This window comes from Ammospiza caudacuta, chromosome 9 (assembly GCF_027887145.1).
Source record: "Ammospiza caudacuta isolate bAmmCau1 chromosome 9, bAmmCau1.pri, whole genome shotgun sequence".
Classification (NCBI taxonomy): domain Eukaryota; kingdom Metazoa; phylum Chordata; class Aves; order Passeriformes; family Passerellidae; genus Ammospiza; species Ammospiza caudacuta.
Genome location: NC_080601.1, coordinates 33,736,925 through 33,758,483, shown reverse-complemented (window position 1 = coordinate 33,758,483; position 21,559 = coordinate 33,736,925). Strand labels below are relative to the sequence as shown.

The following is a 21,559-nucleotide window of genomic DNA, read 5'->3' as shown; positions in this document are numbered from 1 at the left end:
TCCCGCAGGAAGAGGAGGAGGAGGGCAAAGAGGAGGAGGAGGAAGCGGCGGTGATCCCCGCGCTGGGCTGGCGAGCGGGACTCGGCGGCCGCAGGGTGCCGGCAGCCCCGCGGCGAGGCGCGACCCCGCCATGCCGTGCGTGGGCGACTGGCTGAACAGCCCCCTGAGCATCGTGCAGGGCATCTTCGGTGAGGCGGGGCCCGCGTCCCCGGGCGGCGGCGGGAGCGCCCCACGGGCGCCCGGAACCGGACGGCGCTTTCCCTCGTGGGGTGGTGGCGGGGCCGGCTCTGTGTCTTATGTATCTGTTGTGTCTTATGTATCTGTTTTATCTCTTATATATCTCGAATACAGCGTGTGTTTTGTGTATCTCGTGTGTCTCTGGGTTCCGGCAGCAACGCGTGCTGGCTGCCCGCGCTGCCGAGCGGTGCTGGTGGTACCAGCGCTATCAGCCGCGACTTAATCTTTTTTTTTTAATATTATTTACTGTTATTTCAGACCCTGAAAATTAAATCTGGGTTTAATCTTCACTAAAAAATACCGACATTAAATTTTGCGGTGCCTCGGCTTATGCCTGTCCCCACTGCGGTGTTGTTTCCCTCGCTCCCAGCAATGGCTCTGTGCTTCTCGAGTGGTGTGAAATGGGAAGTCAGTGAATTGCAAGGGGAATAAATTAGTCCGAGATGCACTCTCTTCCCCAAGATAGAAGTGAAAGTTGGGTTTGTTTGGTGTGCTGGGAGAATGCTGGGTAAAAGTCTCTGACGTGGTGATAACGGGCGCGTTGATATGTTGTTTTTTGTAGCCCAAAATGCTCCAAACTCTGACTGGGAGAAGAAGGTAACCGAATACTTCAAGGAGAAATTAAAAGAAAATAATGCTACTAACTGGGTAAGAGTGTTTTTTTTTCTTTTCGAGTTATGCTTTTTCTTAAGCTCTGTTATTTTTTACACTTTATTGCAGTGGCTTGCTTTTGATAAAGTCCTGCAATTTCACGATAAGTGTGCAGCTGAATTTCATGCCCAGGCTTTGGGATGTGGAATTTGCACCTCGGCTGCCTTAACCTGAGTGCAAAGCCGGGGTGTGAAATCCCGGCCCGTCCATCCCCTGCCTTCTGCACCCTCCTTCCCCCAGGCCATCGCTGCCGGCTGCTGCCACTCTGCAGCACAGTCAGTAGATGGCAGGAGATGACAAATATTGTAATTTTTGGGGAAGTGTGAGTCCTCGCCGTGCACCACAGGCTGCTGGCTATAAACCCTTTCTCTCATCAGCTTTTATCACAATGCAAAACTTGTGTGGGTTGAATAAATAGTTGCCTGGACCTTCAGGTTTTAAGGAAAAAAACACTTTTCCTGCTAAAACTGTGCTTTATTGGGCTGAGTCAGGCCTGGTTTGTGCAGTTTAGCAGGGAAGCTGTGCTTTAGGTTTTAAAAATAAAGTGTGCACAGTTGAGTTTAGAAGCTGATACTTTTCTAAAAGGCTGTAGCAGAAATGACTTAATGGGACTGATAAGGGGATGAGAAAATTTGAGATCAAATCTGTTCTACCTGTCACTAAAACCAGGTGAAAATAATTTTTCTTTCTCTGTCTGTGAAAGTATTCTGTGTTTAGTATTAAATGGTTGCCTAAATCAAAGCATTAATGGCAAAAATTGAGTAAAATTTACATCAGAAGGAATTTAATTCATATTTTCTTGCTCAAAAAAATGAGGGGCTACACTTTTGTTAAAATGCCACTTCCTATAGTGCCACTTACAGTTTTTGTTGCATTTTAATGTTGGATCTAGCTTTTTCAACAAATATTTTATATTCAGATTTAGAAAACCCTATTCATATTGCAAGTTCTTTGAAGTTATACCATGTGTTTAGGCATTGATTTTTTTTTCTTTCTGTTTTCCCATTGTCATGTAAAACTGTGTGAAAAAGACTTCCCCAATATGGACTTGGAAATTAACATACAGGTTTTCCAGGACCTTTTGTTATAAGAAATTGTGCATGCAAATTGCTCTAGTACTGCTGGTTACATTGCACATGGTGGAAGTGCTGTTAAGTAGAAATAAGATAAGTGATAAATTCTGTTTAATCCTGCAGCTGCAATAATTCTAATTTAAAAGTTGATTTCAAATATTGTGCAGTTTTCATACAGTTCCAGTGACCTATAACCAGTATTTTGGACTGGAAGAATTTGGGAACTGTTAAGAATTGTAACAATTATCTGTAACAGCCATTGCAGGAAGATGTTGGGATAGATACACTTTGTTACTACTTAAATTGGGATGGGAGATGCACTCAGAAAATATGAAGTGTGCTATAAATACAGGAGTTTGATAAGGAGGATACACTGGATGGTCAGAGAATTAAGTTTTTGTGCTGGTTTTGGCTCACTTCAGAGCACTGCTCAACATATACCAGTTGTATGGAACAATCTCTTTTTTTCACAGGTCCCATCACTGAATGATGTTCCTGTGCATTACCTGAAACCCAACAGCTTAGTGAAATTTCGCTGCATGGTTCAAGATATGTTTGATCCTGAGTTTTACATGGGAGTCTATGAAACAGTTGACCCAAACACAAATGCACGTGTAAGTGAAATACTGAGTTACTATTTTAGCAAATGTTTGTCATTTTACTCATTCTGATCCTTGAATTTCTCTAGTTTGTGAGTTAAACCTGTGGAGTGTGGACACTGATAGTAGCTGTGTTCAGCTCAAGTGGCATCAGTAAAACATAACCTGTTACATTTCTGTTGAGGAGTAGAAAATGTTAAAATGATGAAATGTTTGGCTGGATGTCTGTGAGGGGCTTTGGGCTTCAGTGATTTTGGTGTGATTCATGTTCAGGATGCTGTCAGAAACAGAATGATTGCATTGCCTTTTCCCTCTTGACAGGTTTTGCATTTTGGTAAATACAGAGATGTGGCAGAATGTGGGGTAAGTTCTATAAACTGTATGAACTTAGAGAAGAAATATTGGATGGAAAGTTGTAGTTTTGTGTGTGACAGAGCTTCTTTGGTCCTTGGCAGTGGATTCCTGAAGATACTGCTCTAAATGCAAAGTCAGTCTTTGGTTTGGAAAGCAGAGTATTCATAACTGCTCACTGGCATTCTAATTTCTGCAGGCTTCCAGCTGTTTCTGTTGTATTTAAAATTTGTTTTGGTTGAGTGGAGGGGGGAGTGCCCATGACCTTGAATCTGTCTGCTATGGAAAATAGTTGCTTTTGGTAGTGCAGTGCAATTTGAATCAAAACATTATATATTCACTTTTTCCTGAGTTATATAGTCTTGCATGCTAATTGTAACTTCTGGCTGAGTGAATCTGTGGGGTTAGCTTAAAAAAAGAAAACAAACTGTAATCAGGTTTTTGACAAAATTTCTCTTGGGATTCCAGCCTCAGCAGGAAATTGATTTGAACTCCTCACAAACAGTCACCTCGGAGAGACAGACTTTCTACTGTGTTCCAGTGCCTGGTGAATCAGCATGGGTGAAGGAAATATCTTTTTTGCCTGAGCCAGTGCTTTGTTATACAATCAGTGGTCACCAACTAATTAATTAGATTTAAGGAATAAGTCCATTTAAAATTTCTTTTTTTTAAGTGAATCTGGAGAGGTGATAGGTGTAGAAAGAGGAAAAAATAAAGTTGATGGTGTGTAATATGCACAAAGAGGATGCAAATGAATTTAGGGGCATTTATTTTGATTTAGTAGACATTTTTGCTTGGGAGAGTCGTGAAAATTTCTGTTAATTTCTAATTGTAAATGCATAGGAAAAGAGAAACTTCAGTTGAGCCATTGGCATTTTCTACAGCAGGACGCTTACACAGTGAAAGTCTCCTATAAAACACCTGTAGCTGAGCATGTTAAGATGAGGATTTTGTTTAAAAAAAACCAACATTAACCTTAGTGTGGGTGAGTTTTCCCTGCTCAGTGTGAGGCTTCCTTAACCCTTGGCCCACGCCTACGTCAGTGCCAGCCAGGCCCGGGTGAGCCCCTCCACCTCCTACACCCCCAGCCGCCACAAGAGGAGCTACGAGGAGGATGAGGACATGGAGCTGCATCCCTGCAAACAGAAGGAGCAGCACATGGGTAAGAGCTGCTCAATGGTTGTTCTGGTGTCTTCCCAGGATTTGGCAAAAATTCATTGCTAAGAACCGAAATATTGGCAATTGGTTTAATTATTATTGTTGTTGCAGCCTTTAGGATTTGGAGGCTTTGTTGAAGTCTGATTTGAAGGAGTGTGGGAGAGCCTGTACATGTGTGTTGCATGACTTGTTATATGTGTGTTGTATGACTTGCTGACAATCTACAGAAATTTTTAATATAAACTGGGTTTTATGCATATTCTGACCTGGTTCTTTTTAAGTGAAGTGCAGAAAAATATTACCTTTGCAGTCCTATGCACTGTAGAAAAAAAAATCATTCCTCTGGTTTAAACTTTGCATTTTGAAAATCAGGTTTCTGGCCATGTTTGGGTTTCCAAGACACATAGATCTTTGCCAGAACTCTCTCTCTCACTTAAATTTGATTACATATAGTATGCACTTGTGAGACTTCTCATATTAAGAGTATGTTCTGCCAAGTATATTGCATTATTAAATATTCTGGTCTCAGATGTCTTGTTAAATTAGTTTTATTCTGAAGAAAGTTGCTCACTGAAGAAAGTTGTTCAGTTCTGCGTTTCTTTTTAAAAAGCCTGCAAATCCTGTGTTTTTCAGGCAGTGGAGGTGATATCCATGGATGTGTGGAGCCAAAGAGATTAGAAACAGAAGCTTCTGCAGGTCATCATGTCATTTCTCCCAACTGTTCCCCTCCACTTGACCTAAATTTTCCCTTGCCAGGAGAGAAGGGACCAGCATGTCTTGTAAAGGTGAGAGATGCAGAGCTGATGAGCAGGGCTGTGCTCTCAGAATCAGCCTTGCAGTGGTTTGTAGGCACAGAAATGTGTCTCAAATCCAGAATTTTGTTTCCAGAGATAATTACATTCTTTCTCTTCACTAACACAGTGTTTCTCTTCTTGAGTGCTGCATTTGAATTGCTGGAATCCTTCAGCACCATTTACTAGAGCTTGCACCTTCTCATCCCATTTAGTTAAAAAAAGATTCCAGTATTAGATGCTTGAGGGTGCAGCTGGTATTGATCCCTGGTATTTTTCTTTCAGGATATTTCCTGTAATTGAAAAACAGCTGTGAAAAACCAAGCTGAAAATCCAATAAACTACACATTTATGTATTGAATTTGAAATAGTCCTTGATTCACTGCTATGTTGTATTACTGTGAAACCTTACACAAAATTTCTCTGCTGTTGCTGTATTGACTTCTCTGCTATTCAGCAAATCTTGATGAATCAGAGTAGAATGCAGTTGTTTACACTCCTGTGGCAAAGAATGCCAATAGAAAAAGCATGGAATCATAAAATTCCTGTCAACTCCCTGCCAGGTCCCTTTTCCAGTGTAAGCTTAGTGACACTGAGGGCAAAGGGAGACCTCTTCACTCAGACTGTTCTCAGGCCACAGCTGAGATTCCGGAGTTTCATTTATCTGACAATTTTTCTGCTGTCCTGCATCTGGCCCATCTGCCTCAGCATTTTATTTTTTATTTTCTGTTTGGGGCAGATCTATGAGAGCTGGGAGAGCTTCAAAGTCAATGATGTGCTGGAGGTGTTTGGTGTTCTGTCTGTGGACCCAGTGCTGAGTGCAGTGAACAGTGAGGAGAGGTAAGGCTGCCCTGAAATGCAGTTTATATTGCAGTGAGCAGACAGGGAAATGTGTAAGTACATGGTAATTATGCTTGAGAAGTGAATTTTGTTGCTTTAAAATAGCTTGATGAGGAAAGTGTTACATCCAGAATCCTGGAAACTGAAGGCCAATGTGCTGTGGTACATCCATATCCTTGGATAGCCAGTGCAGCTTTTTTTAGGTTGCTGTACAGTCTGTAAAGCAGAAAATGTTTCTGTAGCTAAATGTTTTGTGCTCTTTCATGTGTACCAAACTTTCAGTGAATGAGTGAATAGTGAACAAAGCTTTCAAGGAAGCTTTGAAATTATAAATGTCCTTTTGATGTAGTTTAAGTCCCTGGAAGTTGTTACCAGAAATGTAAACATTTCTGAAGAATATAAAAAAAAGTTTGCATGTCTGCATGCAGAGTGATAATGACCAAAATGAGTAAAAAATTGGTTGATTTTTCATTAATTAAGGTACCTCATCTTCTTAATCCACTGATAGAAACTTCCCATTTCACCTGTTGTTCTGCAATTCCTTGCCTGACAAAATACAAAATCATTTAGGATGCAAGAAGTCAATTTTCAAAATAAAACTCTTGAACAAAATCTAACATAAATACTGCTGATGTCTTGAACCATTGCACTCTGAATCATTTCTGTTGGTGAGTTTGTTCATCTCTGGCAAGTAGGACACCCAGAGTGCAATGTGAATCCTTTATAGTGCCAACTTCTTAAAAATTACCTCAGCCTGCTCAGCTGCTTTTTGTTATCATCTGTGTGACAGCTGATCCCACACTGACAGCTCAGTTGCTCTCTCACAGGTGCTTGTGGGTTTTTCCCTGTGTCATTCTGTAACAAGAAGACAAAATGGTGGCATTTAGCAACATTTTGAATACAAAATAGCAAAATAATTTTGAATACAAACAAAACAAATCTCTTTTAATGGAAAGAATGGATAGTGTGTGGATGAACTGCTGAAGTGGCTTTGAAATTATAAAGCCTGACAGTTTTTAAAACCAGTACAAGAAGATGAGATTTGTGCTAAACTTTACTGTCATCTGATAGAGTCACTTTAGGAATTTTGCTTTCTAAAAATGAAAATGAAAACCTTGAAGAGATTTTGTAAGACATCTTCAGGGAGAGCAGTTGTGTATCTGGACTCTTAAATTAAGAGGTAATACCTCCGGGTTCCAGCAGAGGTACATTAGGGTTTATTTATTCACAGTTTTTTTACTCAGCCAGTGACAGAGATGTGATGTGACTGTCTAGAAGATCTTGTCAGGCTCCAGAACCTGGTGGGATGTGAAAATCCCACATGTACTTACAGAGACAAATGTAATAAATGACCTTATTTTTTAAAAGCTGTTGTTTAGATTTCATTCAGTACAGGCTGGGCAGAACAGTGTGTGATATTTTACTTGAAGCTACAGCCTGTATGCAGCAAATAATAAATGTGATTTAATTACTTGATTATTTTCTGAAAATAATAGAATCCAGATATTTTGGGTCAAGCTTGCTTTGGTGTTAATATGTCAATATGTAATTGTAATTCAGTATTTGTGGTGTTTATAAAGATCCTGAAGAAGGTGGTTTGAGTGTGGCAGGAGTCAGCAAGAGCTGGGAGTGGATGTTGTTTGTCCCTCCGTTCCTGGCCTGCTTCCAGCTGTTCTGGCTCAGAGGGACAGAAATTCCCTGGGATGTTTGTGAGTCCAGCTGTGCTGTGTCCTCTCCACAGGGACAGCTCCAGCCTGGATCCCATGGAGTGCATGGACACCATGGAGGAGCAGAGGGTGCACAGCCCCCCAGCCTCCCTGGTGCCCAGGATCCACGTCATTTTGGCCCAGAAGCTGCAACACATTAACCCCTTGCTGCCTGCCTGCCTTAACGAAGAGGAGAGCAAAACCTGTGAGTGTCTGGGCACTTTCCAGCACATCTGAACAAATTCTGCTTTGCTCAGAGGCAAATGCCTCAACAGCAGGGTTTGAGTTTAAATCTTGGGAAATGGAAGAACCATGCACTGCTGCACAGGAGGCAGATGTTTGTGTTTATGTGATGTTTACATTTTATTTGGCTGAAATAAAAGTGATTTATGTGGAGTTTGGTTTTGCATTCTGCGTGCCCAAGAATTTTACCAAGTTGTTCAGCCATAAGATTTGATTTGTTTTCACAGAGTTGTGAACTGCTGCAAAATTAGATTTCCAATTTAGTGTGATATTGGAAATAAGAAACATACTGCTAATATAGAGACTCCTATTACTGCGCTTGAGTGGGCACAGTTGGTGAGAGAGAGATGGTGAATTTTGTTTTTTGAATTAGAAGGTTTGATTTATTAAGATATTATATATAATATATTATTACTATATTAATAGAATATAGAGAGAGGTTTTTGTAGAGTAGTTTGGTTAGTTAGGAAGAGATAGAAAGAATTTACAACAAAGTTGTGGCTAAGGATTTAGTTTTTTGGTTTGCACTGGTGATTGGTTTTTAATTATAAACATAAAACATGAATTAATTACTAATTAAAATAAGTGGTTTTATTGCATTTTTAGTAATTAATAATAATTATTTACTTTGTCTTCGGAGGCTTCTGGCCTCCCGAAGACACAAAAATCTAAAAAAAAAAATTCTGTAAAAAAATGTCTGCAACAGACCCCTAGTACTGTGCACAAAATAAGGCAATTCTGCTTTTAAGCAACTGTGCTATTCCTTGTTTGACTGGTTTTTTTTCACTGAATTATTGCATGCAGACCTGGTATTTATGACTTTCTTCTTTGAGTGCCTTGTATTGCTTGTTTTGAGCAATATGTAAGAAGTTTTTTCTGCCTTTAATATAAAACAGAGCAGCTATGGATTTTATAAATTTGGCTCTACACTTTATACCCTGCTGCAAATGCATTACACAATATCTAATCTTTTGTAAAAATAATTTCCAAGGAAGTGTTGAGTGATTCAGGTTGTCCAAAGCCAGTTGAAAAAACCAATCAGTGTTTGTTTTTTTTTTCCTAGACTGCTTTGGAATAAACATTTTTCTTCATCAAACTGTGACAGAAAGTCAAATTTATTTAGAGGGAAGAGGGTGAGAAACAAGAACATTTTCTGACATTTGTCCTCTGCTCTTTTGCCAGTTGTTTCTAATTTCATGTCTGAGCTGTCACCAGTGAGAGCAGAGTTGCTGGGGTTCCTCACCCATGCCCTCTTGGGAGACAGTTTGGCTGCTGAATACCTGATACTGCATCTCATTTCTACAGTGTAAGTATTGACATGTGTGCTGAGAATTTATGTATTGAGCATTTAAAAGAAATCTCCTTCTGTGGGGTTCTTCACCAGTCTGCAAATATATGGCAGAACTAGCCTAAATAATACTTATTTCAGTAGTACTTTGTGCAGGTGGAGTTGTCCTGTCACAATACACACAAAGGCAGATTTCAGTGTCTGAAATAACAGTAAATATTGATAAAAGAGCAGCTTTATGGCAGTGTATACTTTCAGTGCTGCTTTGAGAGCTGACAAAATCTCCAAGACACCTTTAAACAGAGGTTTGAAAACATCTTTCTGCCTCTGGCTTCTTCTAATGAGTAGGACATGCCACTGACTTCCCAAAGCCAGCATTTCCTGACTGCAGGAATTATTGCTTAAGTACTACAAGGTACATTGTGGGAATTGGTTTAATTAAATGTAAGCCTGTTTATTGGTAAGTTGAAGTGACCTATTTAGCATGTGATAGAAATTTATTTTTATATTGATTTAAACTATGGGTGAAAGAGCAGCATCCTTAGACTGATTAAAATCTTAAGTGTGAAACTTCAGAAATTCTTTGTCAGGCCCAAATTTAATGTTAGTCATTTTAGTCTTCAAAGTCAAAATAGGTTGGTTTCATTCTTTTTAGTCCCTTAGAATAGAATGTATTTTCTCTCTTAGCTGGTATCACAAAAAGGCTGAGAGTTCTCAAGAACGGGGATGTGATACACAGTGAGAAGAGGGAGAGGAAAGCTGAGGGCAGGTAAAGGAGATGAACAAGTGTGATAAGGAGGGAAGTTGAGATTGGGCAACAGAAAGGAAAAGAATGCAGTGTGTTCAGTGAGTAACAGCAGAGTACAGGGAGAACAGAATGTCTGGAAGGCCTTTGCAGGTGCCCAGCACTGTAAATCACTGCTGTTGTGTGGTGCTGTGAGGAGCAGCTTCAGCCTCCTGCAGGAGGAAGGCAGAGGAGCTGATTTTGGTCTGTATGTTCTGAAATCCTGCTGGCTGTCAGAGACCACACAATGCTCCAGCTGCTAACACCTGTACCCAGTGTTAGCCAGGTGTTTGCCTAACCTGTGCTGCTTTTGGTGCAGCTATGGCAGACGGGATGTGCTTCCTCTGGGAAAATTCACCGTCAACCTGAGCGGCTGTCCCCGGAGCAGCGCCTTCAGCGAGCACCTGTACCGCCTCATCCAGCAGCTGGTGCCAGCAGTGAGCATTGCCTGGGCAGGGCTGGGGGGTGTGTTCTCACTGGTACAGCCTGGCCAGGGCGGGCTGGAGTGCTCTCCTGCTCCCCTGTAGAGAGCAGGTGACAATAGAGATTGGCCTGTGCCTGGGCAGGGCTGGGGGGTGTGTTCTCACTGATCCAGCCTGGTCAGGGCAGGCTGAAATGCTCTCCTGCACCCCATGTAGAAAGCAGGTAACAACAGAGATGGGGCAGGGCTGGGGGGTGTATTATCACTGGTGCAGCCTGGCCAGGGCGGGCTGGAGTGCTCTCCTGCCCCACAAGTAGAGACCAGGCAACAATAGAGATGGGGTATGGCTGGGGGACCTGTTCTCACTGGTACAGCCTGGCCAAGGCAGGCTGGAATGCTCTCCTGCTCCCCTGTAGAGAGCTGGTAACAATAGAGATGGGGTAAGGCTGGGGGATGTGTTCTCACTGATCCAGCCTGGTCAAGGCAGGCTGAAATGTTCCAACACTTGGCCCAGAATGTATTTTCTCCTGCTCCCCAAGTAGAGAGCAGGTATCAATAGAGATGGGGCTGGCCTTTGTGTTGAAGTCTGTGTGCCTCATCATCTAGGATGAATATGCAATGAAATCCTCTTCTCAGTGGTATTGAGCTGATAGGCAGATGCTGCATGCTTTATTTGGTCTTTCTGGGTTGATATGTGTAGACATTTGGGTTATTAAATTATGGTGTGTGATGGTGTTCACAGGGGTCTTAGGATGAGGGAAGAGATGAGAATGTTGACTCCATGTTTCAGAAGGCTTGATTTATTATTTTATGATATATGTTATATTAAAACTATACTAAAAGAATAGAACAAAGGATTTCATCAGAAGGCTGGCTAAGAATAGAATAAGAATGAATGAATAACAAAGGTTTGTGACTGATCGAAACAGTCCAAGCCAGCTGACTGTGATTGGTCATTAATTAGAAACAACCACATGACACCAATCCCAGATGCACCTGTTGCATTCCACAGCAGCAGATAATCAATGTTTACATTTTGTTCCTGAGGCCTCCCAGCTTCTCAGGGGAAAAAATCATAAGGAAAGGATTTTTCAGAAAATATCATGGCTACAATGGTGTCATTAGGGTTTATTCAAGTTTGTGGATACTGCTCTGCAGAAAAGCCACAGTAATTCAATTTGGGGTCACACACAACAGTATTGCTGCAATAAATCATTTCTTATTGAGCTCATCCTAGATGTGCAGACCAGGTAATAGGAATTCCTGACAGCAATATTTTCCTTTGGGGAATTTTGAAATACACAGCATTTGGATATTTGGGATAAAGCATTGCAGTGCCAAGTTCTGCTTTGCTGTGCAGGCTCCCAGGCCAGCTGCAGCTGCAGGAGCAGCATTGCCTGGGTGCTGAGGGTTTGTTTCTCCTTGCAGTCCTACCACCTGCGCATGAGCATCGAGAGCATGAACCACTCGCGCTTCATCCCCCACAAGGACTACGCGGCCAACCGCCTGGTCAGCGGGCTGCTGCAGCTGGCCAGCAACACCTCCCTGGTCATAGATGAGACCCAGCTGGAGCAGGGACAGCTGGACACTGCAGGTACACAGTTTGGTGTCTGCAAGCCCATTTGGGAGGTTAAAAGCTGCTGTGTTCTTAGACACAGTGATAATCGTGTCCCGCTGATAAGGGGTCTAGTGCTAAATTCTTTGTGGCTTCCACATCCTATTGCACTGCTTTGAAGCAGCTTCCTGCAGCCTTCTCAGCCAACTTAAGACAAATTGGGAGAATTCTTCATTACCAAAATAACTCTGATTCGCTGGAGTGGCCTTTCAGTTTCCTGTGATAGTGCATGAAGTGGGCAAAGCATATGCTGATGCCTTATGCTCTACATTTTTACTGTATATCTGGAAACCATCCCTGAGAAGTGGAGAAAAAAGATTGCTATTACTGTGTTAAAAATAGTGGGGATTCTGTCTTACAAGCTGATGTAGCACTGTGTAGCGTGCTTTCAGCAGAGCTTTAGAAATTAATTTGATTATAACTCACATAAAAGAGCTGAGTTGCATTAAAAGCTCAGTACCTGGAGAATGCACAGTACAGGTGTCCTTGAGTCCTGGGGCTGTCCTGTGCAGGGACAGCAGCTGGAGTCCAGTGATCTGTATGGGTTCCTTCCAGCTCAGGAGATCCTATGAAACAACAACAGGAAATCACTGCAAGTAACTTAATTTTAAAATCCAAATGCTGTCTGGAGAAAGCTGCTTTGGTTTTTTTAATTACTGCTCTTAAAAGTTGCAAACTGAAATTACTAAATTTTGAATTTTCAGTATTTTTTGCTACTCAGCTTTAGTAAAGCTACAAAATTTTGCTAAAGAAAATAGTAAAACGACTAACAAGCTCTGCATTGACTGTTTCAAAAAAAAATTAGGTAAAATATGATAAACTCCCATTATAGAGAATTCTTGCTGTGCTGGTTTATAGGTTTTCCAAAATGTTTGTCTGTAATGTTTAAAAATACTCAGCATTTAGTGAAAAAATAATATTTTAGATATTAAAAGTTGCAGATAAAAGGGCTTGGTAATTTTATTTCTTTTTTGCTGATGTGGTATTGTTTTCTACTGAATTTAGAGTAAAGAAGTACAAATTATTCATTTCTTACAGCAGCGTTGGGAACAAAATTTAATCCTAGAGAAGAGTGTCTTCAGATGTGGCAGTTGATTTGGAGCTCTTGGAAGCTACAGCTTAGAAATTTCAAATGGAAAAATGTCCCAGAAGTCAACCCCAATATTAAATTTGTCTTTATTTGCTAACTTTGCCTTTATTTACAATATACTAAATTATTACCAAGTATTTAAAGGCAAAACTACAACAGTAGTTTTGTCATTTGATGCAGTAACTGCTGGGGAGAAATTCAGTTTGTCAGGTACATGTTGGTATTTCAAAGAGAGAATCCCAATGGTCAACCAGTTAATTTCTCAATATTTTAAATAACTTAATTCCCGGTAAGGTGAGTGAGTACTATTTAAAAAAATGGCAAAATTAAATTGCTGATGTTTTTCTGCTTTTGAGGAGAGATTTCTTCTTTGGTTTTTCTCTCTGAATAGATACCTGGCTTTGTAGGGACAGTGAAGACATGAGATACGAACTCATGTACTAAGCCACACAAGGTTTGGGCCTGAAATCAAGAATTCTTAATTTTGATTCACATTAAGAAGACACCTCAGACACAAGAAGGAACAGGGTGATTGCAGAATCCTTCTGCTTGCTGCTCCTTGAAAACAGATGGGAAACAGCAATCAGGGCTGACAGTTGTTTTGCTCCAGTGCTCAGGGAGTTTGCTGTTGCTCTTGCAGGTGTCCATAACGTGACAGCCCTGGGTAACCTGATCACTTGGCAGAAGGTGGATTATGACTTCAATTACCACCGGATGGAATTCCCATGCAACATTAATGTGCTGATCACTTCCGAGGGCCGCTCGCTGCTGCCGGTGAGGGAGGGAGGGAGGGACAAGTGGGGACAGGAAATGTCTTGTGACCAGGGAGGGTGTGACACTGGCAGTAGCTGCTGCCTGCTCCCTCGTGGCCAGAAAACAGAGATGGAGCTTTGTTCCTCCTTCCTGAACAGGGGTGGTGAGGTGGGGAAGGACCCAGGGTGGGTAAAGCTGCAGAGATGTGCTGCTCTCCAAGCCTCCCTCGGGCACGGTGGGTTCTGAGGTGATGGCACAGATGTGGCACTGCCCCTGCAGTACCCTGAGCTTGCTCTCTGACGTGCCAGCTTTGTCCACTGAGCCTTGGCTCTCCTGCTTGGATCAGGAGCTGTTCAAAACGTGAGCTGGAGAGTATTTCAAGAATTATCTTACCTTGGTTCTGGGAAATACTGACTTCTGCTCCTTCTGAGAGTAAATTAGTCTTGGAATAGAAAATAGTGGGACGTGGAAAGAGATGAAATGTGATTTTCTCTTTCAGTCAGATTGCCAAGTCCACTTACAGCCACAGATAATTCCCCCGAACATGGAAGAGTACATGAGCAGCCTCCTCACTGCAGTGCTGCCCTCCGTGCTGAACAAATTCCGAATTTACCTGAGTTTGTTGAGGCTGCTGGACTACAGTATATCTGATGAGGTGACCAAGGTAGGGACACTTCTCTCACATGTTTTCAGCTGTGTATTTGGATAGAAAGCACCTTAGTAGACAGTTACTGTACTTACCTTGTCGGTGATTCTCCTTTAAGTTTTGCAAAACCCAAATAGAAGCATTTTCACATCCTGACTGTGCCTTCAAGGGTTTGTAAAGTATATACTGAATTTATTAGATAAGGAACAGTGCATGTAACCTGCTTTCTAACACTCATTTTGAAAATGGGTTCTTTACAAAGATGACAAGTAGCCTGGTTTTTCTCAACAGCAATGAGTTGAAAGGTTGAAATCTAAAGGTTGTTACAGTGTTCTTATCTCCTCCTGGAGATCTGTTTTGCCCCATAATTCCACGCTGTGTTGTTCCAGGCAGTGGAAGAAGACTTTGTGGAAATGCGCAAGAACAACCCCGAGAGCGTCACGGCCGATGACCTGCACAAAATGCTGCTGGTGGCCAGGTGGGTGTGGTGCTCCTGTCACCACTCTGGGCTTCCCAGCCAGCTGCAGCTTGAGCCAGCACTTGGTCTGCAGCTGAATTGTGTCAGACCAGCCAGACAGAGGAACAAAGCAGAGGAGATTCTTAGATAGGCCAAGTATTTGCTTCCTGCTTTCATCCCTTGCTTTCTTACTCCTGAAGGCCGGCTGGGTCTGAGTGAGTTGGGCTGGGTCTGAGTGAGTTGGGCTGGGGCTGAGTGAGTTGGGCTGGATCTGAGCTGTGCTGGGTTGCAGCAGCTGCAGGAGCTGTTCCTGACTGGCTCTCTGTGCTCCCCCAGGTTCCTGTCGCTCAGCGCGGGGCAGACGACGCTGTCCAGGGAGCGGTGGCTGCGAGCGAAGCAGCTGGAGGCACTGCGCAAGGCCAGGCTGCAGCAGCAGCAATGTGTCAATGGCAATGAACTTTAACACCTGCTGGATGTCACCCTGAACATGTCTCTAATCCTAGGTGGAACCCATACTAAGATTGGAATATTGTTTATACCAGTTTTTGTAGATAATTTATACCAAAAAGTTATTGATATTTACCCTTGCGGTCTGAACGCGCTTAACTCTGTTCAGCCACCTAAACATATTTTATGGAATTTTTTTGGACCCTGTTTTGTAATTGAAAATTGGTAACATTGAGCAAATTGTTTGATATTAAACTTTAATACTGAGGTTGTGTAAACTTACTCCCTTTAATAATAATAGAATTTAAGCCAGAACCCTTCATACATAGCAGTGGTCTGCTCTGTTCTGGAGGACATTTGTGGTCTAGTTTTGGCTTGGCTGAATTGTGAGGATCAGAGCTCTCAGCTGGCCAGCAGCTGCAGCTGGAGGAGCTGCTGACTTCACTCTCTGTGCTGTTCTGTGAGCTGGGGCAGGTCACACTCAGAGCAGCAGCAGCATCAGTGTGATGATATCAGTGTGGTACCAAGCAGTAATTTGACCAACTCAGGTATGAAAAATACTTGCTTTGTGCTTTGAGCAGACCATGACTTCTCACATTTCTCCAATGAGCTTTGTCCTGGTACAGCTTCTTAAAAAAACCCACATTGGCTGGACAGTGGGTGATACTCTTGTGCTCACACAAAACACTTCTTTACTTTCTGCCTTGGCAGTACTGCAGGGTGGTGAAATGGTTTATTTAGTGCTTTCTGCTGACTGAAATCACAGGGACAGGAACCCCCTTTATATGGTATTTTCCTGTTCTAAACATGAGGGCTTTCGCTGTACAGCCAATCTGGATATTTTGTCTCTTCCCACTAATAATGAGTACTTATTGTGAGAAACATTTTTTGTGTATCCTAAATTTGAGCCAAGCTTGGTGCTGTTTCAAATCACTTAGAGCTTATTTCTTTTCTCCTTTTTTTTTTTTTTTTGTTTTTGAGCACTAAAAATGAATATTCATGGTTTTGTCTGACTTGTGCTGCATTACTGTGAAGTGAAGCAACTGAACAAATGAGGAAGGAAATGAACACTTTTCAAAAGGCAGCTGGGCTGGAATGCAGGGTTGGGTTCTAAGATTGCCTCAGGGGATGTTTTTGTGCCCATTGCCATCTCCAATATTTCATAGCTGGAAGGACATTGAAATGGAGAGGGACAGGACAAGGGGTGATGACTTCAAACTAACAGAGGATAGATTTAGATGAAATATGAAGAAGTTCTTCCCTATGAGGGTGGTGAGGCCCTGGCTGCCCAGAAAAGCAGCACCATTCTAAGAGGATAAAGAAGTGAAGTCATGGCTGTGTCCCTTGACTACCAGGAGAATTCTGAAAGAAACAGCTAAAGCCCTGAAGTCCCACATGCCTTAAAATCACATACCAAACCCTGCTTTTGCTTCCACTTTTTTTATTAAAATATCTCATGTATATTGCTCACATTAAAATACAGCAGTAGTTTAATTTTAAATATAGCCACAAGTATAGACACTCAAAAAAAACAAAAACCCAAACCCACATCACTTTAATAAAATAAATAAACCAAATTTGTTTATCAAAGTTTCAGGTGCTAAATGATTTCAGACACAGTACAAGTCCTAAGACACAGAGCTACCCTAGGCCAGGACAGGACGTTGTGGGGACACCACGTGCAGCCTATCTACAGTACAGGGACAAGGACAGAGGCACTGGGTCTGTCAGGGTGCTACAGTCACAAACCACAGCACAGCAAGGTCCTGCTTCACAGCAGCTTCTGGACAAGGTCCTACACTGGAATGGCATGGCAAGGCATTCCTGGGAAGGAGGAGTTCACAGGTGGAATCCTTGGACACACAGAGCAAAGGGGAGTTTTGATCCAGTTCCCAGCAGGAGCAGATGCTCCACCCTGCAGGTGCAAAGCTGGAGCTGGTCAGGAATTTGGTCTTGGATAGATGCTGACAGCTATGCTCTAATGCAACCCTGATCTTACAAGCAGTGCACTGGCCTCCTGCTCCAGATGTTAGTTGGGATTTTGCATCAATTTTCATCCTTAGAGAGAATCCTAGCACAGAGGGACACAGTGCCTGATGGGCAGGTATCTGGCTCATCCTGCTTTACAGAGACAAAAACTTAGAGCAAATGGGCAGAGTTTGGAATTTAAAAAAAAAATAACTGCTTTAACATGGGCAAGACAATTCAAAGACATTTGCTTCATTTCCCCTCACATCAAAACAAGTGAGGAAAAAACCAATCTACAGAAGAAATTTGCACTGCAGGATTGTGGGTATTTCAGATTGGGTCTCTAAGCTTCATCTATAATGAAAGTGTCCCAGGATATCTGGAAAGAAAAGGATAGACAGAAATCTTACTTTCTGGTTCAGAAATCTTACTTTCTGGTTAACATACTTAAATTCAACAAAAACACATCGGTTCCCATTGTAGAGGCACAATTCAGAGAGCTGCATCTAGAACTTCATTGAAAACAAGTAAAAATACTAGTCCAAAAATAAATAAAATGTAATTTACCGGTACTTTATTTTGCTGGTGTAGTGCAAGGTAAGTAAGGTCAGAGAAGTGCAGTATCATCCTTTGAGTATAAATACTTTCTACATAATTCAGAAGAGCTACAAAATTAGTCTCAAAAAAATAACTGTGCAACACATCTAAGATAGACAGCATGCTTATTGAATCCCAGTGTCTAAGCTACCTGTTTAAATATGGTTTATACAGGTTCTGTCTCACCTGCCTGAGGGAATTCTGAAGCTTGGTCAGAACCAAATTCATTTGCATCTCTCACTGCTTGTAAACAAATCACCTATTATCAATCCCAGTATCCAGTAGCAGTTCATGCCACAATAGTCCTGATGTCATTGGGTTGTTTTATTAGAAGCCACAGCTAGAAGAACACTTCCCAAATGAGCAACTAGATCTGAATTATTCGCGTCTGGCATTGCGTAAACATTTCTCTCAGTTCTTTTTGTTTGATTTCATTTAAAGCTTCTGGTTCTGCAGGGCTCTTTTGGACCTTTGCCACAGCAAAATTAATCCCTTGAGTCAATCCTGCCTGGGTGATGTTAGCAACCTGGACCATGGAGCTGCGGATTTTAGCGAAGGGAGACACGGCCCTGCTGCCGCTGCCGTCGGCGGGGGAAGGAGAGCCGTGGAGTCCTGGCTCCTGGTTCCCAGACACAGAGCCCGGGCTCCTGTGGGGTTTGCTCCAGTCAGGCCCCCCCACAGCCAAGAGCTGAGGGTTTGGCTCAGAAGAAGGAACATCCAGCTTTGACGGCCTGGAAGGAACGTCTGCAACAGCTTCAGCCTTGGGCTCTGCCTTCTTGGCGGCGCTCCCGCTGCTTTGGGCGGGTGCGTGGTGGGGCTCCGGAGGACCAGCCTCAGAGGGCTCCGGCCCATGGCAGCCCTTGCTCTGGGCATCCTGCACGAACCTCTGGCAGTACACATCCACGGGCTTGGCCAGTTCCAGCCCTGCGCTGTCAGAGGCGGGCAGGGCGGCGTCCCGGCCCTCGGCTGGCACGGCCATGCTGAGGCTGACGTCGGTGCTGCTCAGGGACTGCGAGCGGCTGCCCAGGCGCGGCGCCGAGGCGATGATGCCGCAGCTGGGCAGCACGTAGTCCGTGGGGCCCATGTTCTCCAGGGACCCCCCCAGCTGTCCCTCCTCGTCCGACTTGGAGTTGCTCAGGAAGTCATCCGAGTGGAAGGAGTCATTGTCTGAGCCTTCTGTGTCAGATTCACTGGCGGCTTTCGCATCCACCCCGGGGTTCTCCAGGGTTTCCAGGCTGCTGTCCGACTTCCAAAGATTCACTTTCAAATTTGGCTTTAAGAAATTGACTTTCACTTCAGGTTTGGCAAAGCTGCCCAGCTTCCGAAGGTTGCTGATGTTGACGTTGGATTTGGTTTGTTTCACCTTTTGATTGAGGGAGGAGAACTTGCTCAGTAAATAATTCTTGCCTTGGGCCAGGGACCCTCTGTTCTGAGACCGAATGCCAATGATGTCTTCGTGAGGTTTGCTGCTCCTCCTAGAAGAGGAAAAAGATCTTTAATGTACAATCAAAGCACCAAGTATACTCTATCTCCAGTCTATTTCTGTAACAGAAATGGACATTTCAGTTCCTAAGTTACCCTTTTCTTACATAAATAATACATTTAATCCTTTTTTTACATAATAATATTGTACCCATATAAGCTAATCAAGCTGAAACCAACAAAGGAGGGTTGATACAGAACAGTAGCCAAATAAGGGGAACAGGCAGTTCCTGCAGGCACTTTAGTTTTTCATTAAAAAGGATTTGAATTCTCCATTTTTTTAACCCTAACTTTGTGTATACCCAGTAGCCAGATTTAGCAAATACTCAGTCTGCAATAGCTGTAAAAAGAACAAGGTTTTTTTGGCTGCACTTTCTACTCAGCTGGGAGAAGCAGCAGAGTTGAGAGCAAAGGTGGGATACAGAAGGATCACATCATTGAGGTACCCACCTCTCCAGCTTCTTCTCAATAATGGGCACATCCATTCCCATTGCTTGCTTTGTGATTCTCAGCATTTCTGCAATGCACTGAAGGGTGTCTGAAATTCAAGCAGAACCTGTCAGACCCTAAAAACACCCTTAAAAACCCATATTCCACAATCTACAAAGAAACAGGTCTAATTTTAATGTAATTTTGTTTGGCTTTACTGCTTTGCTTTTCTTTCACCCCGCAGAGCAGTTGTGCCCTTGAAGTTGTAATTCTGATTTAAAGCTTACAAAACAAACCTAAAGAATAAACTCTCCTTCAGCCCTAAATACTCAGCATTAAGCAAATCGCTGCCACACTGCCTCATTTGGGGAAAGAAGAGAAGCAATTTTATTTATTCTAACCATTGCTGACAAAACTCAGTGCTCCAGGTATGAAGTGATATTTTTTTCCCTTGTTAGTGTTTGTTTAATCTAGTTAAACAACAAGCAAGAACATTTCCAGACACTGATTTCACTAAAGAAATTGATTTCTTTACCTCTTTAGGAGTTAATTTTAACTTCATTTTCTAAGTTTTTGAAGCAGTAAAGACCTGGACAGGGAAATTATTCTAGTTCTAGAGAGATGTTTTACTTTAAAGCTGTATTTGAAATGTTTTTTTTCCTATTAGAACAGTAACTGAGTGATTTTTTTAAATTGCTTTCCCACGTCACACAACAGGATTTTATTGGAGTGATTTCTGAAGAAGGATAAATTTTAAGAGCAATGGAACAAGTATTTTTTAGAGAAACTCCAACACATTGGATACACTTCTGTGTCTAAAACTTCTACACAGGACACAAACCTTTTCCATCTTCTTCTGGGCTGCGAGCCACAGCCCTGAGAGTGTGAAAATATCCACTCATTTCTTTGTATTTGTAATGCAGCCTCATGCAAGAGAACTTGGGTTTGCCAAAGAGAGTAGGCTCAGGCCCTGAGAGAGAAACCAGGAGAAATCTTTAGAAATCTTTAACCAAACACTGAAAGAGATACTGCAGAGCCTGCACCTAAGGCTATGTAAGTGCTGACAGTGTTTTTCAGACTAAAATGCTTCATGTTTTCATAAGAGTAGGACTGATACTTTAAAAGAAAGATTTTCACATTAACTAAACAATCAATAACTTACAAAAAGTAATTACACTCTCTGTATGTCTGTTACAATCCAGCCTGATTGTTTACTGCAGATTACTCTTTCAAATAGAAGGGGGGAAAAAAGCTTTACACTTTTTACACCCTGTGGGTTTTTTAGGGAATGGTCCTGCAAGGATTAAAGGGAAAGCAAGTATTTTTATCAAGGGGATGTAATTGAAATTTCAAGATTCAGACCAGTACTTCAACTCTTCAGTGCCCTGCATAATCTACAGCATTAAATGAGGTGTGGATGTAGATATTGGACTCTGCTCTGTGCCTCAGGATACAAATGTCCACAATACACACGTGAGGGAGACCTTTCCCCTGAATGCTCAGAAATTGCACAGACACAGTGAAAGTTAGTCAGGAGATGATGAAATCATTGTGTGTTGTGCAATGGAAGACTGAACTCCATCAGGAGGCCACACACTCCCTTCTCCCTGACTGGATCACCTTTTTCATGATTTAAAGAGATCACATCTTTAATGCTTCAGCAGAAAATGCTGGATTTAACCTGCAGATGTTACATTCTATAGCAAATAAATTAAATCAGCATTACAAGGTGCTTTTGAAACAGCATGTTTGTTACCAGCCCTTGAGAAAGACAAGTTTTACAAAGCTGTGAAGCAGATCTGAAGCACAATTCTGAGCCACTGGCTGTTTTTGGATCAAAGGAAGAGAGCCCTGGATGCACAAACCTGTGACTCATTACAGAAGTTGGCAACATTGTTACTGCCATTTGATAAATAATGAAATCTGTTTGGAT

At 42.3% G+C, this 21,559-nt stretch overlaps 2 protein-coding genes across 2 annotated transcripts in view; one reads left to right on the top strand and one right to left on the bottom strand.

Moving 5' to 3' along the window:
• The first annotated feature begins 15 nt into the window (after positions 1-15).
• MCMBP (minichromosome maintenance complex binding protein) lies at positions 16-15,417 on the top strand. Its single transcript, XM_058810845.1, has 16 exons — positions 16-188; positions 800-885; positions 2,435-2,575; positions 2,882-2,923; positions 3,380-3,481; positions 3,944-4,073; positions 4,703-4,854; positions 5,600-5,700; positions 7,442-7,611; positions 8,832-8,955; positions 10,041-10,158; positions 11,571-11,736; positions 13,488-13,621; positions 14,100-14,264; positions 14,636-14,724; positions 15,040-15,417. The coding sequence occupies exons 1-16, from the start codon at positions 131-133 to the stop codon at positions 15,164-15,166; spliced, it is 1,905 nt and encodes a 634-aa protein (XP_058666828.1). The 5' UTR covers positions 16-130; the 3' UTR covers positions 15,167-15,417.
• A 1,171-nt stretch (positions 15,418-16,588) lies between these two features.
• Positions 16,589-21,559, bottom strand: part of INPP5F (inositol polyphosphate-5-phosphatase F) — a 38,376-nt gene continuing 33,405 nt past the window's right edge. The window contains exons 18-20 of the mRNA XM_058810843.1: positions 20,468-20,596; positions 19,648-19,735; positions 16,589-19,190 (exon numbers count right to left, since the gene is read on the bottom strand). Of these exons, the coding sequence (XP_058666826.1) occupies positions 18,083-19,190; positions 19,648-19,735; positions 20,468-20,596 (1,325 nt within the window). The 3' untranslated portion in view covers positions 16,589-18,082. The remainder of the gene's footprint in view (positions 19,191-19,647; positions 19,736-20,467; positions 20,597-21,559) is intronic.

Coding starts and splice junctions, on each gene's coding strand:
- MCMBP (XM_058810845.1), top strand. CDS start 131: ATGCCGTGCGTGGGCGACTGGCTGAACAGCCCCCTGAGCATCGTGCAG. Junction 189..799: donor CATCGTGCAGGGCATCTTCG/GTGAGGCGGGGC, acceptor TGTTTTTTGTAG/CCCAAAATGCTCCAAACTCT. Junction 10,159..11,570: donor TCCAGCAGCTGGTGCCAGCA/GTGAGCATTGCC, acceptor TTCTCCTTGCAG/TCCTACCACCTGCGCATGAG.